The 18,229-nt window shown below is 43.1% G+C and overlaps 2 protein-coding genes across 14 annotated transcripts in view; one reads left to right on the forward strand and one right to left on the reverse strand.

The window, feature by feature from the left end:
- TRIP13 (thyroid hormone receptor interactor 13) overlaps window positions 1–2,924 on the reverse strand; it is a 187,251-nt gene extending 184,327 nt beyond the window's left edge. Inside the window, exon 1 of one of the 4 annotated variants that reach the window (XM_077491827.1) lies at window positions 2,811–2,924. The gene's annotated coding sequence lies outside the window, so the exon portion shown is untranslated. Of the gene's footprint in view, window positions 1–2,770 lie in introns of all 4 variants that reach the window. The other 3 variants (XM_077491826.1, XM_077491825.1, XM_077491824.1) reach the window with 3 other exon arrangements.
- Window positions 2,925–3,136: 212 nt separating this feature from the next.
- The window catches only part of BRD9 (bromodomain containing 9), a 95,169-nt gene continuing 80,076 nt past the window's right edge, over window positions 3,137–18,229 (forward strand). For 9 of the 10 annotated variants that reach the window (XM_077491828.1, XM_077491831.1, XM_077491832.1 and 6 more), the window contains exons 1-2: window positions 3,142–3,296; window positions 14,623–14,846. In XM_077491828.1, the coding sequence (XP_077347954.1) occupies window positions 3,212–3,296; window positions 14,623–14,846 (309 nt within the window). In that variant the 5' untranslated portion in view covers window positions 3,142–3,211. Of the gene's footprint in view, window positions 3,297–14,622; window positions 14,847–18,229 lie in introns of all 10 variants that reach the window. The other variant, XM_077491830.1, reaches the window with a different exon arrangement.

An 18,229-nucleotide genomic window follows, 5' to 3' on the forward strand; every position in this document is an offset into this window, starting at 1 on the left:
AACCAAAAATGTCATAAATTGCAGCTCACCAATCATGACATATGGTGACTGCATTCATTTTCTTTTTTTTCTCTCTGTTTCCACTTGATAATCTGGCCAGTAATACATCTCCTGTATTAGAGCGCCCCCACTTTGGATGAAGGAGCACAGGAGGCACCTTTGGGGTGTTTGGGATGCAATAGCAGATTTAAATACACTAACAAATTGAAGCCAAAACTCCAGCTAATGCTTTATAAGCAGTTGTTTTTTTTCTTTTGGAATAAAGGTTTTACACAAATAAATAAATGCTGATAATTGTAAGCACCCCTGCTAATGGTAATGGTTTGTCGCATTCCTGTAAACTGGTACAGCTGGAGGGGAGCTTATGCTTTTGAAAAAACAACAGGCTTACTGCCTGGATCACCAGATGAAAATAAAGGAAAGAAAGCCTAAAAAAGAAAACAAATGTAGCCATCGCATATCTAAGAATTGGTAAGTTGCAATATAATAAACATTGGCTTTTGGGTTTAATACTGTTTAAAAGTGTTACTAAACCCAAAACAGTAAAATCAGTCTGTATATGCAGTAGAGCATGCTTGTTATACTCACTGTGGAACCTAGGGGGTTAATCCTCTGCATTAAAGTGGATGTAAACCACTCTCATCCTTTCTAAACTACTGCAATATTGGTTATCTAGAAGGATATACATGCATCCTGCATGTATACTTATCTGTCAAATGTCTCCCCTCTGTCTGCTATGAGACCAGAAAAACTTCAGATTTTGTGGGTGGGTCTGTTTTTCAGGTCTCAGTGGGTGGAGTCAGTAGACTCCCCTCTCACCTCTACACTCCCCTTATCAACGTACATTTTCTCCTGTGTATTTCTTACACTGAACTTCTGCTATGATCACTAACATCCAGTCAAAACCCAGAAAAGTCCCCACATGACTTCAGCATGCCAAATCATGCTGAGGTGTGGAACAGCCAATCCTTGCAGAGCAGAAGAAAGAAGTGAGGGAATTAAAAAATAATTTCTTTAATGTCTCTTAGACTAGTGCACGAGATCTGTAAATCACCTGTCACTCACAGCAAGGGGGAGGATTTGACAAAGTTTTTCTCTGTCAAGATTTATTTTACTGAACAATAAAAGAGGATAGCTCAGAGCTCGATTAACTCTTTGTGGCAAGACTGGGCTCAAATGATAGGAAATCGTATACTCTACATCATCACATCAAAAAAAAAAAAAAAAGTTTGAGGTTTACATCCACTTTAAAGTAAAAAGGCTGTTTGATCCTGTATTCTCTGATCCTCCCTATTTCCACTGTCCCCAATTCATCTCCTGATAGAACAGAGCCTTGGAGGCACTTTGCACATGCTCAGTTTGGTGTGTATTGCTAGATTATTTTTTTTTTTTTGGGGAGAGTGCATGTGATCGGCACAAGACCAATCAGCACTGTCCAGATAGAGGGCAACAAGGATCCTGCAACCTCATAGGACAATCAGGGTAGAATGAAAACTCCTCCTTCAAGCTTTAACCAGACACTGTTAGAAGTCACACGACTGCTATATACAATTGATGAGAAAAGCTATTTAGCAGTTTATATTCACTAAAATAATTGCACTTCCATGTTCTGTGTACTGTGGGAGACCAGGTATAGTGAATGCAGGTTCCTGGGTTTACTAACACTTTACTGCTGGGTTCAGACCAATGCGACTGCAGGCACTGCAAGTGATTTGCACCACATTCCTGTGCACAGCACATGCGATGTCTGTGCAGTGCGATTTTCAGCCATACAGTTTGTATGACTAAAATTGCATCGCATTCACACCAAAATGGTGCAGGATCCTTTTTTTGTCCGCAACTTAAATTGGATCACTTGGGTGTAGAGACTCATGCGATCTGATTCCACAGTTCGCACTGCAACACCGATTTGGGGATGTCTTTAACTTTATATTGCAACCTGCAGCGGTTTGCAGAGTGCAGTGTGAACGGCCTGCGATTCTGATGCGGTGAGGGAACCCGCATAGGAATTGCTGTGGTTCTTACACCGCATCAGGGTGAACCCAGCCTGAAAGATAAAATTCACCTTTGTGAACATGTTCCACCCATTTTTAGGGAGGAACATGTACCCAATGCTTCAGCCGTTGCCCCGACCCCCCTCCTTCCCTGTGACAGCAGTACATAGAGAAGTTCCCCACATCAGCTGTCAATTTTTAAAATCAGCTCTGCTCAGCTCGGCCACGTGATTTAGTCACACAGCTCTGTGTGTGAATGAACTACAAGCCTCGACATCATTTGTGGCTGATTCTTGTAGTTCTCAATGAACTATCTTGGTGCTGTGAAGCGTCATGGTAGTTAGGGATGAGCTCAGGCGTGTTCGCATGGCAGTGAACATTGCCCCAATGTGCGGCTGCAGAGATCGGGCAATTTCTCACTGCCTGTGATTAATGCAGCGCTGCGCCGACTTCCTGGCGGGCTCTACACTTGTTCCATGCAAACACGCCTGAGCTCATCCCTAATGGTAGTGCATTGATTCTTCCTGTCGGTGTATCTGCTTTCCCATACGGGATGTACAGATACACTGACAGATCTGCAGGAGACCTGCAAGGCACTCGCCATCAGCAGATCACTTTAACAAAGCTTTACAGACTCCAAACAAAATTACAAAATGCACTTTTTTTTTTTAACTGCAAAAAAAAATAATCCTGTATTTATTTTTAAAAGTGAAGTCTCCTTTGACCTGTCAATGGTCATAAAGTTGCGGCTAATCGGTGAATAAACACACCCTCACCTGAAGCAGAGAGAGGTTTGGCTCCAGCAAAGTATCTTACCGTGCCCAGGCTTTGAATAGGAAACAAATATGCCGCGCAGCCGCCTCTGGGAGGAGGTGACAGAAGAGCAGCTCCCCCTAGAGGAAATAAAAGTGTCTCCACCATGTATGGAGACTCCAAGGCATTCGCCATTTTCCCGAAGACCAGTCAATTTACTCTTCCCCACCAAGAATTCAGAATAAATCCTTGCTTTGTCATCATTTGAACGCCTCTCAGTGTTTCCTGTAAACTATTTGCACAAATACCCGTATAAAAGAGTTTTCATCAGCTAACCAGCCTTAGGTCAGTCAGCAAGTCTCGCGATGCCGCTCGGGATTTGGTTTTTGTGCCCCGGAAGTAGTCATCATTCATTTCTTCCGGGGTTTAGTTGTTTTCATTTGTTAGTGGTTGTGTATACAACTATGGGAAAGAAACACAAGAAGCATAGGTCGGAATGGAGGTCCTACGACGCCGGTGAGCTCGGATCTCCCGGAGAGCAGTCTCAGTGTGTGTATCGATCGGGGCAGATGGGGGGATGGGATGCTTTGAAGTGCTTACTATTATCCTGCATCTAATCCAAAGTCTCTTGAATTGTAATGTTTTCTGCTGATATGATTTATCTGGGAATGTGTGTAGGTTTTTGTTTGTTTGCTTCTTGGTGTATGCTTTGTATCGAAGACAATACCAAAATACAAATGGATTGCAGCTTACTAATCCATAAGGCTGTGTTTACACAGATGGTTACATTTTACTGCCCTGGATGCACACAGGTCACCCTAAGGATGGCCAGAAGCCAATTGTGTTCTGTGTATCCTGTTCACACTGCAATACAGCCCAGAGGTGTGGTGGAGCGAGCTGCAACAAAATGCAGACATGTTACATTTCATTGCAGCGCATATGAAGGAACTGCACAGAAGCGCAATGCATTATACTGCTGTCATGAATGAAGCGTTACTTTGTAGACTTCAAATAAAGTTGCCACAAAAAAATGTGTGGGGGGGGGTGTGATGTGACGTGATGCCACCCCCCCCGACTGCAGCCAAAACTGAGAGCTGCCCACACAGTAAACTGCTGCAGTATAGTGTGTGGTTGTTGTGAACTGGCTCTGTGGCTGCATTTGTTTTTTGGCTTTTATTTTCACCTGGTGATCTGGCCTGTAGCACATTTCCTGGCTTGGGGTGCCCCCTTTTTTTATGAAGAATATCAAGCAGTTTGGGACTTTAAATGAGGCATGGGTTAATGCCTCCATCCCTATATCAGGTGCATAAAAGGGGAAGTTTGGAACTTTAAATGAACCAGTTGAAATGGGAAGGTAAAAAGTAAAAAATTGTTTAATTCATAACAATATGATAAAAAGTAAATTCATATTACATACATGTACATCTGTTATGCACAAGATATAAATATTAACCACTTGCTTACTGGGCACTTAAACCCCCCTCAGTCCCAGACCAATTTTCAGCTTTCAGCGCTGATGCACTTTGAGTGACAATTGCGCGGGCATACAACACTGTACCCAAATGAAATTTTTATCATTTTTTTCCCACAAATAGAGCTTTCTTTTGGTGGTATTTAGTTACAGCTCGGAGTTTTATTTTTTGCTAAACAAACAAAAAAAGATGCAAAAAAAAAAAAAAAAAAATCATGTTTTAATAGTTTGTTATAAAATTTTGCAAACGGGTCATTTTTCTCCTTCATTGAAGTGCGCTGATTAGGCGGCACTGATAGGCTGCATTGGTGGGCACTGATGGGCTGCATTGGTGGGCACTGATGGGCTGCATTGGTGGGCACTGATAGGCTGCACTGGTGGGCACTGATAGGCATAGTTAAGGCGGCACTAATAGGCACAGATAAGGCGGCACCGATGGGCACAGATAAGGCGGCACTGATGGGCAAAGATGGGCACAGATAAGATGGCACGGATGGGTGGCACGGATAAGTGGCACGGATGGGTGGCACGGATGGGCACTGATAGGTACCACAGATAGATGGGACTGATGGGCACTGATAGGTGGCACTGATAGGTGGCTCTGATAGGTGGCACTGCTGGGCACTGATGGGCGGCACTGCTGGGCACTGATGGGCGGCACTGCTGGGCACTGATGGGCGGCACTGGGGTGCAGCACCTGAGGCAGATTTTGGGTGGCACTGTGGGTGGCACTGCTGGGTGGCACTGTGGGTGGCACTGTGGGCACTGCTGGGTGGCACTGTGGGCACTGCTGGGTGGCACTGTGGGCACTATGGGCACTGCTGGGTGGCACTGACAGGGGGGCACTTACTTTATTCAGGATGGCACTGCGGGTGGCAGGTGGGCACTGGCAGGGGGCAGGTGTCCTTTTATATTGCTGGCCGTGATCGGGACTGATGTCCCGAACACGGCCGCCGGCGATCGGCTTTTTTTTTTTCTCCTCGCGCTGTCAGCGCGAGGAGGAATACTAGCCGATTACCGGCTCCGTTTTATCACATGATCAGCTGTCATTGGCTGACAGCTGATCACGTGATAAGGGGTCGGGATCGACCCCTTACACGGATCGGTGATCAGGCGAGTCTCACGGACTCGCCGATCACAGAGCGCGCCGCGCGCACCCCTCAGGGGGCGCGCAGGCCGCTCGTAACCAGGACTACGTCAATAGACGTAGTCCCGGAAATGTGGGTCCGCGCTATTGCCGTCATTTTGCAATAGCGCGGATCCCAAGTGGTTAAAGTATGTAGAATCATCGTATATAGGAAACACGTCCACGAACTGCGTCGAGCTATACTTGATGCCACAATGATATCTTACGCCCTGATGATGTCATCAATACCAATTCAGTACATTATGTTTATATCATGCGATTACAGACATAGTGACCGGGGATGACACCTTTGGCACTTGGAGACCATAACATTGCTTTACGCATCATCAATTGTCCATGTATTCATTTTGATAAAGTGATTCTGTATACTGTAATATTTTTATCTTGTGCATAACAAATGTATGTGTGTGTACACACACATACACACACGTGTGTGTATATATACTTTTTAATCGCATATTGTTATGAATTAACTTAAACTGTTTTTTACTTTTACCTTTTGCATTTCAGCCGCTTCATTTAAACTCCCAAATTTAAAATTTTTATGTACCTTTTCTTGATGGAGGAGCAATGGAAACACCTTTGGACACCAGCATTGTCAGTCTGGAAAGAGGATAGTGTAGACACACTAGCAGATTTTGGTGGTCTTGACTGACAAATTTAAAGAAGTCCAGCCTAAGCTTATTTGGCTGTACTTCTATGGATCACAGGAGTGCACTTCGTTTTGCACTCCTGTGACCCATTTTCAGCAGAGAGTGGACTGAAGTGCTAATGTCACCAATGTCAGTCCAGGCACCGCGTCATCCTGACAATGGGAGTCTTGATCTGCTGGACTGACACCTGTTTCAGCCTTTCAGGGAGCCGCTGAGAGCCTGAGACTGGCGCTCTGCCTCCTCCCCAGCTCAGCACTCCAAGGAGCGAGAACAGCAGAGATCTGTGACTGACAGTCTGAAGCTCTCTGCTCACGGAGCTGTAAAAATAGAGCGATTGGTGATGTTTGATGCTGCATCCACCTAGGTAAGTATAAATATGCAAAAAAAAATTGTCTTTAACGTCTCTTTTAAAGGACAAGTAGGGCCAAATACAAGCCCTCTGAAGGCAACCTACTCTTCTGTGCTCAACTAGACTCTGTATTATCCAAATGTGCTAAAAATAAGTAATTTCCTGAAATGATCGTTTCAGGAAACTTCTTCTCGAGACTATAGAATCATATTTTTTATTTTACATTTTTTTTTTTTTTTTTTTTGGACATCTCGGTTACAGTGTAAACAGGGATCCAAAAGCCAATATACCAGCAAGAAATTGGCCTTGAACAAGGCAAAGCCTGTAAGGGAGTCTTTTTGTTTCTAGATTCCACCAAAAACCATAACTGACACCAGGGTCAACTTCAGGTGATTGACTCTCCCTTTCTTGTCATCAATGGGAAAGCATTTTGGTGAGCCCACTTGTATTCTAGCTTTTAAGAGATGGGTATTGTCTGGAACAGTGGTCTCCAAACTGTGGCCCTTTGCTAGCCTTTGTCTGTCTGGCCCTCGGGTCACTATTCCTCCCACTGACACAAACTGTGAGGAACCATTCCTCTCATTGACACCAACAATAGGTCATTTTCCCTTCCACTGATACCAATGATGAGGCACTATTCCTCCCACCAACAACAGAAATAGGCCATAATTCCTTCCACTGATATATACAATTAGGGGGGACATTTACTAAAACTGTAGAGTGCAGAATCTGGTGCCGCTGTGCATAGAAACCAATCAGCTTCTGGGTTTTGTTGTCAAAGCTTAAAGCGTAACTCCTTTTTTGTTGAGAAAAAAAAAATTCACTCTGTGTGATCTATGTACATTGCAAGGATTTTAACAAACATTGATATTTATTCCTACCTTTTTTGTTCTGAAGAAATTCCCTGCGTGTTTTGTCTGTGCCCATGTGGGAAAGTGAGTCTAATGGCAGTGATTTTATAATTATAAACCAGCTGCTGCAGGGCGCTAATAAGAAAATCTGCTGGGCCTGCATCCCTTTAGACATGATTTCCTATTGAGAATATCTCACCAAAAATCAAATTTTTGTTGCAGGGGATGTCTGAAATCTGACTTGTATCTTAGTGCAGACTTCTGGGAAAATCAGTCAGCCAATCACACGAGCTGGAAATTGTTTCGGGGGGCAGGGGCTTCTGTACACCTTCTGAATACAGAACATCTCCAGGTAGCCATATTGTATTTCATTTTCAGAAAAATACAGAGCTGCAGATTGAAAAGAAAGGTAATTTTTATTTTTAGAACATTAAATTACAATATCTGACTCGTGTCCTAATTGTAGACACTATATTATTTTTTTTCTTAGCTATTTTGTTTTTCCCACAAAGGTAGGGTTACCCTTTAATTAAATAAGCTGAAGTTAGAACCTGCCTACCATGCAAAGCTGCACCAGATTCTGAGTGCTCCAGTTTTAGTAAATCTCCCACTTGGGCTCCATTTTTCCAACTAATACCAATGATGAGGCACTATTACTCCTTCCGACTATGGGCGCTATATCATATATTTTTTTTTTTTTTTTTTATTATACACCTGCTGGCCCCCCTAAAATCTGAAGGACAGTAAACCGACCCTTTGTTTCGAAAATTTGGAGATGCCTCTAGAATTTTTTATGCTTCTCCCCCCCCCCCTTCACCAGACCATCAAGAGACTGGAAGAAAGCAGAGGCTCTAACTAGGGTTGCACCAATACCAGTTTTTATTGCTGGCAAATATGATTACCGATACTTTCAGTCAAGTACTCTCCGATACCCAGTACGGATACCTTTTTTGGTGCGATTTGAGCCCATACAAAATGAATAGGATCAAAGTGTAATGTAAAAAAAACACATGGGTACATCGCAGAGCGGCTCTCCTGCACTGGATTATGTATCTAATACGTGATCCAGCACTTTTGGGTAGGGGCCTCGTCCACTGCACTGGCTGTGCTGTGATTGGTCACAGCACAAGCCGATTAACAGGTCCCGGCCAATGATTGAGCGCTGGCATCCGCTGATAGGCGAAGAGGATGACAGGACGGAGATCTGAGAATGTAAACAATTCAGAGCTCTGTCCTGTTAGTAGGGATGTGCCGGTTTTTCATTTCCCTGCAAAGCAGGGAATAAAAACCTGCACGTCCCTTAGTAAAAACAGCACACAGTGAATGCACCAAGCACTGTTGGGCACACGTTTAACCCTTTGATCTTCCTAGATGTTAACCCCTTCGCAGCCAGTGTCATTAGTTCAGTGACCGTGTATACTTTTAGCACTGATCACTTTATTGGTGTCACTGGTTCCCACAAAGTGTCAGACTGCCTGCCATACTATAGCAGTCCTGCTATTAGTCGCTGATCACTGTCATTACTTGTATTAAAAAAAAGCTAACAGACACGCAAACCAGTCAACATATGCTTATTGGGATTTTGTTTACCAAAAATATGTAGCAGAGTACCGTACATATTGGCCCCTAAATTTATGAAGAATTTTTTTATATATATATAATTTTTTTTTATTTATTTTTTTTATTTTTATTTCTACATTTTTGGTGTTTTTACGTTTTTATAGCGTTAAAAAAAACTCACTCGATCGCTGGTTTAAGCTTTTCCTCGTGTATATACTTTTTTTTTTACAATACACTCATAGTATTTGAATACTAATTCTATAAAATTCTAAAGGACCATTGTCCAGCTCCTAACTCCCTCCTTGACTCTTTTTTTTTTTTTTTTTTTTTAACCTTCTGACCAAGCTCAAGGCAAGCTCCCTATTTACTGTCCTCGTTATATTATGTGCCATAGTTCAGCTCAGGGGTAGATGCGTTTTGATGTAGCGAGTCCACATCAGACAGGCATTTATAGTTAAGGCCCTGGTAGCCCACATATATTAAATGATGATAAAAACAAAAGCTCACGTCATTCAGACACAACTGAAAATACAAGCCCACCGGGTTACTCTTCAACAGTACTGCCGCTACAGGTACTGGTCACTCAAACAACCAGCTCTTCCAGGCCCACAGTCTTGGATGCACACAGTTTCGGGCTTCTTAAATGCACACAGGCTTCAAGCCCCTCAATGCACACCTTCACACAGACGCTCACTATGAGCCACTACTCCAACTCCACCTTCCTTCCACCCTCTGCTCTCACCGGCCCCTCATTAGGTGGGCACACATCCTGCTTGCTAGCCTCAAGGACCCGGACACAGGGTTGGAGATCCCGTCCCACCCATGACTCTCAGGGATCTCCAAACTACAGAATCCCATCCAGAACTAGCAAAACCTGGAGTAAACTCTACGCTCTGTAGTCTTGCAATCTGCAGATAAGCAAACTCTGTCTTTTACCTCCAATTTCATAGGGACAGAGCCTAGCTCTACCACATATCCCCCCCCCCCTTTGTTTCGATCCGGAGGGAGGAACACCAGCATCCATCATGGTTGGGACACCTCTGTGCTGGCTATCGGCCACGTAGGCCCAACCGTTTTTCAGGGAGTGCTTCAAGGAAGATCCCACCCTGGATCTTAACAGGGTCTTATATTTTCCTATGATCAGCCTTCCTCTTCTTTTGGGGTCCCTGGGTTTATTCACTTTTCTTTGGGGAACTCTTCCATCCTTGAGCCCTCCTTTCAACTTGCAGATACCTGTTTTACCCTTCAGCATCGGCATTTCAGGTTCAACCAAATCATTGTTTGCAGAAGGAACCCTTAACAGATCACAGCTTTCTAACTCAGTGTTTGTTAGAACCAGACCTGAAGAGGGACTGCACACATGCGAGGGACTACATCCCACAGGACCATACCACAGCTCCACCTCACCTGTTGTCCAACACTTCATGGATACCTGTTCTAACAAACTACCCTAACCCAAGCATAAACCATTTTTTTTTCAGGTGTACACATTACATTGTTACAGCAACCAATATTAGCACTTTCTCCCACAGTGTCTCCAGACACCTTAATTTGTACCTCTGGGCCAAATCATCTCTGCTACTGCTGAGTCTATTTTGGGCCATTCCTTCTAATGAGGCCTAGCGAGTGAGGCAGTATCTGTGCTCTTTACTGACCACTGCTCAGCTGCACCTCGAACCACACCAGCAGAGATGTTTCTAGTCACCACATCAGACAGATAGACCTCTGATATCTCAAACAGTTCTCCTGCACTCCTCCATACCAATCAATAACTGGAAGTACGCTAACAGGGAATCCTGGAGATACTGTGCCAAATGGTTAACCATTGGTCCCACCAACTCCACTCTTGGTCAAGGTTTCCCAGCACCGCCTGTACCACCTGGCTCCACCCATTGCTGCTACACAGCACCACCTGGTCCAACTGCGATGGAGACACCCAAGTGTACAGTAAGTGCGTTTTTACCATATGTAGCATTTCCAGTACGGTTTCTGTCATGTCTAAACACGAGAGCTATCTAGAGTCTTTTCCCCTGTCTAAGACATGGAGGGGCTCATCCATTGCAGGTTGAGAGGGTGAGACATTTAAAGAGACCTCCACCTCCTTGGAGGTACCCATCATCGCAGCCTGTTGCTCCATCAGACACATCTCACACTTATCCCTTCCGGACCAGTGTCCGTGAGCCACTGCAGGTCATTACAAGTCTCACACTATCAATTTCACACTCGACATTATTTAGCTGCGGGGCTGTGGACAACACATCTGCGATGCCAGTGCCCTGAATGGTTTCTTCAGACTGGAGGGCAGCAACCTTTGCAGGGACCAAGGCGCCCTCAACCACCGGCCGCTCTGCAATCCCCCTGTCTGGCATAGCAGTTGAGTCCACACCCTTGTTACTAAAGCTAGCCTTACCCAGCATGGCTAGCAATTGTTTGGCCCAGCTGTCCCAGTCCATTGTGGTTCCCTCATGGGCATTCCACAGCGTTGCATCACCTGCTGTAGAAGGCCACAGAGGAACCTGGGATTCATTAGCCACAACTGCACATTTATTATGTCTATACATATCATTTTGTGACACCACACTTTTACCAAAGTCAGGGGCAGTACACCATTTTGACCACTTTTCTCTGGTGGCACTACGGACTCATCCAGCTTTGCACACTCAGATTTTGCAGGCTGAATTAACCCCTTGCCCACTGGGCTACACGTAGGCTGCTTTCACACTGGGGCGGGAGCGGCGTCGGCGGTAATGTGCCGCTATTTTTAGCGGCGGTCTGCGGGCGCTAGCGGGGTGGTTTTAACCCCCGCTAGCGGCCGAAAAAGGGTTAAACCCGCCCGGAAAGCGCCGCTGCAGCGGCGCTTTGCCGGCGGTATTGCCACGGTGTCCTATTGATTTCAATGGGTAGGAGCGGTTTAGGAGCGGTGAATACACCGCTTCTTCACCGCTCCAAAGATGCGGCTAGCAGGACTTTTTTCACAGTCCTGCCAGCGCATCGCTCCAGTGTGAAAGCCCTCAGGCTTTCACACTGGAGTGAAAGGGGCCGGTTTTTTTCAGGCGCTATTTTTAGCGCTGTAACGCCTGAATACCGCCCCAGTGTGAAAGCAGCCTTAGGGTTGTGGGGCTGTGCCCACCCACTCTCACTGTGTGACTCAGTCATGACATTACAGGAGACACATTTTTCAACATCATCATCATCAATAACATCACATTGGCCAACACTATTGTCAGCATGAGCATCAACATTCTCATTACATGGAGACATAGCTACTGCTTTTGTGGGTTGTCTATGAGCCACCACAACCTCTGAGTGACTCCTCACAGGGCCGCTCTCTGTAAAGAGGCACTCTTACCTACTTGGGCAGCTCCATAGCTGACCTGGGAAACGCTTGGCTCCATCACTGCAGGCTTCTTGGAAATTTCCCTGGGAAACTGCAGCACCTGTCACTAGGGAACATGGCACAAGGACAGTTTTGGTCACCCCTAGCGTAACTTCTCCAGCACTCTGCTTGATTATAGCAGGCACATGCATAGTCCCCATGTACTTTCCAGTCTTTGGCCCTGCTGCTAGTTGGGCTTTACGCTATGCCTCCCCACTGCTCTGGGTAGTACACTGCAGCAAGTATATGTCCATTGGTACTTCAGATCTCCCCACTTCACTGGGTTAAGTACCATAAACTGCTCACCAAAGCAACAGAATTCACCTCCACTTGTCACTGCACATTCAGCTTTGGCAGTGACGGCATCCTGAATGTTTTGTTATTACATTCCTGTGTTTTTTAGATTTGATGTCAGTTTTCCATGTACACTTTTAAAACATTTTGCAAAATAGATGTGGCTGCCTTGGCAGAAAAGGACTTTCATAGTGGGACATTTACTAAAACTGGAGCACTCAGAATCTGGTGCAGCTGTACATGGTAGCCAATTGGCTTCTAACTTTAGCTTGTTCAATTAGGCTTTGACAATAAAACATGGAAGTTTATTGGTTCCTATGCATAGCTACATCAGATTCTTTGTGCTCCAGTTTTAGTAAATCTTCCCAATAGGGTTTTGCAGGCCACCATTTTGGATATCTCTTAGGCTTCATGTACAAGGCACATTTTTACAATCTCTACTGAATGATTTAACTTTACAGATAGTAGAGCTGCATGATTCTGGCTCAAATTTGCTTAGAAGATAGATCGCGATTCTTGTGGAGTAACATCATCTTTCACGTTAAAACAAAAAAAATGTTTTTTTTCATTGAAGCGTATCTTTTCCCAAAATATTGTGTTTGAAAGATCGATGGGCAAATACAGTGTGACATAAAATATTGCAGCAATTGACATTTTATTCCCTAGGGTCTCTGCTAAAATATATATAATGTTTGGGGGTTCCAAGTCATTTTCTAGCAAAAAATATTGATTTTAACTTAAGAAAAAAGTGTCCAGAAAATTATTTAGACTTGCAGGAAGTGGTTATACTTTCTGCATTTACAGGTTGTTAAAAACTTGGCAGACTGCCTTGATTTATTTTGTTTTCTTTACACTCAAGTTTATCTCTTTGACCTAAGAAGGAAGCAATTGGTTACAATGTTTCATGTTAAAAACTTGGCAGACTGTGGATGTTTTCTTTTGACAGCTGAGTGAGCAGATAAGTCTCTCTACTTGTTGAAAGAATTGGCGAACTGCAATAGAGATCGTCGGGGGGGGGGGGGGGGGGGGGGTTGAATCGAGATCACGATTGTTTAACAATTAATTGTGCAGCTCTAACAGATAGTAACCCACGTTTAAAGCGTCCGTTATGCTGAGTTTACATGTCGTGTTTGCATTTAGAAGCGTTTTAAAAAAAATATATTATACTTTTTAAAATAGGCAAAAATTTTAAATACCTGTAAACGAATTGCGGCTAAATGCAAGTTACCGCATATAGCCGTGTTTAGAAGCGGTTGACGCTTGAAATGCCTGTAAACTCAGCTTCTGAACCCATTTTTTATTTTTTATTTTTTTTGGGCATTCCAAAAAAAGCCTCTAAACTCAACTGCCTAGTAACGACTGTAAACAACCCTGTGTACATGTACTGATAAAATAACAGAGGAAAGTTCAGGAGCAGTTGAAAAAAATGTCCAACTGCTCCTAAACGTCTGTTTACCAGCAGCAGTGTACATGAGGCCTTATGGGATGTGAGGTTGTTTACTTTAAGCCTAATCAACACTGTTATTTATTTATTTTTTTCCAACTCAGCGGGCTGAACAACAAAAAAAAAACTGCTCAGGTCAGATCCGGTGTACTAACAATCTGCTGTTAGTACATTTGTCATCTCTACTTTTCTATTGTTCTGACAGGGGGATGCTTCCCCCACCACCAGTAAACTCTGGTCAGCACTCTCAGCAATTGTCTGCCAACTGGCTCCTGATCGGCCCTTTTTCAGTGCACCTTCAACAGCAGCTGGCTTCTGTCGGACCAGATGCAATACACACGGGCCGATTGTCTGCTGGTTTCTATTGAACCGGCTGATGCCACCTGACATTCGGGTGGTGTGTACAGGCAGGGCTTTAGTCTTTGGTTGTGGTGTGCTATACTTGCCTAGACGTTATTTGGGACTATTTTTGGACAATCCAATGGTCTAGATATGCCATGAAGTTGGTGAGTATAAAACATGTTCTGTTTTACACATATCAAAACTGATAAAACACTTTCAATAGTATATAGACCAAAAGGAAGCCAATAAGAGGAGTTCTTTGTTGGGATTTATTTCTTATATATTTGAAACATTTGCTGTCAGCTAGTAGTTACAACTATAAATATAAAAGATAATTATTTGAGAATTATTGAGTTCACCACAATTAAATATATATATTTTTGTTCAGATTATGTAGATAAACCATCTGAAAAAACTTTAAAACTGGTTCTTAAAGTTGGAGGTAGTGAAGTGACTGAACTGTCAGGATCTGGACATGATTCTAGTTATTATGAAGATCGGTCAGATTATGAACAGCGAGAGCGACACAAAGAAAAAAAGAAAAAAAAGAAAAAGAAGGCGGAGAAAGAGAAAGAGAAGCATGTGGACGAAGAGGAAAGACGACGAAGGAAGGTATGTCGCTTGTAGTATAAACAGAAGATACTTGATTATAAATATTTTAAAGCGTTTGTTAAACCAAAAAAAAAAAAAAACAGATACTGTTCCCTTGAAGCATGTTATGCAGCACAGTGCTTGTGCTGTGTCATTTGTCCCCCTGTAACTCCTAAAATACCTGGCTGATCCTGTCTGGCTATGCCCTCCTCTCTGCAAACTGACCACAGTATATCATGGCTGCTGAGCCTTGACACCATGATCCGAGTATGTGCCTCTGTCATCCGCAGCCCTGCTATCTGTATCTGTCCATTCCCCCCTGCTCCCCCCTTCTGCTGGTACTAGGACCCCCCCACTCCTGCTGCTCTCATAACTGCAACTATATTGTCTTATCCCCTCTGTACCATAATAACAAGTGTCCTGTGTCTGTTATATAAAATATCTTCTGTGATCTGTACCTATATGAACTCTGCTCCCAGCGTTGAGCTTCCTCTCTCCCTCGGCTGATGTCGGCGTGACTGCTTGGCCCCACCCACTGGAGCTGTGAGGCAGAGAGATAAGAGAGCTGAGGGATCAGCTGAGCGCTGGAAGCGGCGCTCGTATAGGTACAGATTGGAAGATTTTTTTTTTTTTTTTTTTTTTAACATAACCCATGGACACTTGTTATTATGGTACAGAGAGAATAAGACAATTTAGTTGCAGTGGATTAACAACCACTTTGTAAGTGTACAGGTATATAGCCAAATGAATCATCCTTTGTCACTGAGACAGAAAGTGATGAGAAATCCAAAGTTTTACAATTGACACCAGAGAAGTAGGTAAGGTTAAAGTGGAAGTTCAGTCAAAATCTAACTAAGACTAAATCTGCCCCTTCCCATTTCTATCTACCCCATGAAAGAAAAGTTGCCTATTCTTACCTATTCTGAATCTGATCTGGTCAATGATCTCCAGCGGTGGCTTTAGTGTAGAGGAGAGATCGCTGACAATGGCTGCAAATTCCTGAGCGATGATGTCACCCATAAGTTTACTGTGGCTGAAAAACTCTCATCTCCATGAAAGATTAATTGGAGACATTGCCGAACTCCCCTTAAAAAATGCTTGTGCTCTGGCTGTCATTTTGATGCTTTGACTTCAGCGCTGTCTGTTGCTGACTAGGGAAAATAAATAAATTTTATATATATATATTGATTAAGAAATGGTGTTGCGCTCCGACTACTTAGATCTAATTAAATTAACATGTACTCAAGTGACAACCAAAACAGAAATAAACTAAAATGTGAAACTGCATGTTTAAATAAGCTCAGACAATGTGCATAAATATTAAAGTGCAATAAACCAGGTCACATTGTGCGCTTGACAAAAAACTTGATATGAAAAATCCTCTATAGATGACAGTGAGATGATATTAAGTATATATCCAAATATATAAATGATATGAAAATAAAAAAAAAAAAAAAAAAAACACAACTGAGTGTCGTTATAAAAGTGCAAAACAGATCAAAGAATACACAAAATACTAATAATCCATGTGTAGTGTATCACGTGTCTGAACAAAATACTAATAGTCCATAAGCAGTGAAATGTGTGTTTGAGCAAAAATTCCAAAAACAAAAATAAGGTGAACTATAGTTATATGGAGAGCATATCCATTTAGTGATAAAATGCGTCCATTTGATGATCAACAAGGCAGTATCCTGCGTGCTCCAAAAGCAGGGGGTGGATTCCACCAGTGCTCCTATGCGTATAATATCCTCACACTAGGTGCAGTAATTACCTTACCTTACTGCTGTAAGGTAAACAGCATTTCCAAAGTGACGCTTGTTGTCCAATGTAGGTTCAGTAGGTGATGTAATCCTGGACTCTCATTCACCATGGGCACGTTGTAACATGCAGAGAAAGCAAGGGGAACACTCCAATAGTGAAGTACGTATTCACAATTTATTGGGTATAAAACGAAGGTAAGGTACTCACATTTAAAACAATAATAAAAGCACAACTTAAACGAACGCGTGTCACGTTCGCGCTTCCGGACGTCACTTCCGGTGTCCTTACTGGCCAGGACACCGGAAGTGACGTCCGGAAGCGCGAACGTGACACGCGTTCGTTTAAGTTGTGCTTTTATTATTGTTTTAAATGTGAGTACCTTACCTTCGTTTTATACCCAATAAATTGTGAATACGTACTTCACTATTGGAGTGTTCCCCTTGCTTTCTCTGCATGTTACAACGTGCCCATGGTGAATGAGAGTCCAGGATTACATCACCTACTGAACCTACATTGGACAACAAGCGTCACTTTGGAAATGCTGTTTACCTTACAGCAGTAAGGTAAGGTAATTACTGCACCTAGTGTGAGGATATTATACGCATAGGAGCACTGGTGGAATCCACCCCCTGCTTTTGGAGCACGCAGGATACTGCCTTGTTGATCATCAAATGGACGCATTTTATCACTAAATGGATATGCTCTCCATATAACTATAGTTCACCTTATTTTTGTTTTTGGAATTTTTGCTCAAACACACATTTCACTGCTTATGGACTATTAGTATTTTGTTCAGACACGTGATACACTACACATGGATTATTAGTATTTTGTGTATTCTTTGATCTGTTTTGCACTTTTATAACGACACTCAGTTGTGTTTTTTTTTTTTTTTTTTTTTTTTTTTTTTTTATTTTCATATCATTTATATATTTGGATATATACTTAATATCATCTCACTGTCATCTATAGAGGATTTTTCATATCAAGTTTTTTGTCAAGCGCACAATGTGACCTGGTTTATTGCACTTTAATATTTATGCACATTGTCTGAGCTTATTTAAACATGCAGTTTCACATTTTAGTTTATTTCTGTTTTGGTTGTCACTTGAGTACATGTTAATTTAATTAGATCTAAGTAGTCGGAGCGCAACACCATTTCTTAATCACTATCACTTAATCTGGGGAGGGTGTATACCCCTGCCGGTGTTTTGCTGCAACCCCACTAGTTTTAGGACACATTGGTAGGCGCGAGAATACTTTTACTCTCATTATATATATATATATTATAGACACTTTCTAGCACTTCTACCGCCCTCAGGCAGAAGGGGGGTTGTTTTTTTTGATCTGAGTGCATTTTATGTGGCTCAGCTCGGGTGCCAGCATAGCATAGCCCCCTTAGCAAGATGCTTGCTGTGGGGGCACTCAACAGGAGGGAGGGGCCAGCACCGAAGAGGGACCCAGGTAGAGTAGAATCCAGGCTGCTTTGTGCAAAACCACTTCACGGGACAGGTAACTATGACGTGTTCCAAGTTTTTGAGGATTACCCCTGCAACCTACTTGTACTCTTGTGTGTTTTACATTGATACAAGTGTTAAAATACCATATACTGCCAGCACACCGAGCAGCAGTCCAACAAA

The sequence above is a fragment of the Lithobates pipiens genome, unplaced genomic scaffold (assembly GCF_037356315.1).
Source record: "Lithobates pipiens isolate NorthernLeopardFrog02 unplaced genomic scaffold, aLitPip1_a1.2 Scaffold_19, whole genome shotgun sequence".
Classification (NCBI taxonomy): domain Eukaryota; kingdom Metazoa; phylum Chordata; class Amphibia; order Anura; family Ranidae; genus Lithobates; species Lithobates pipiens.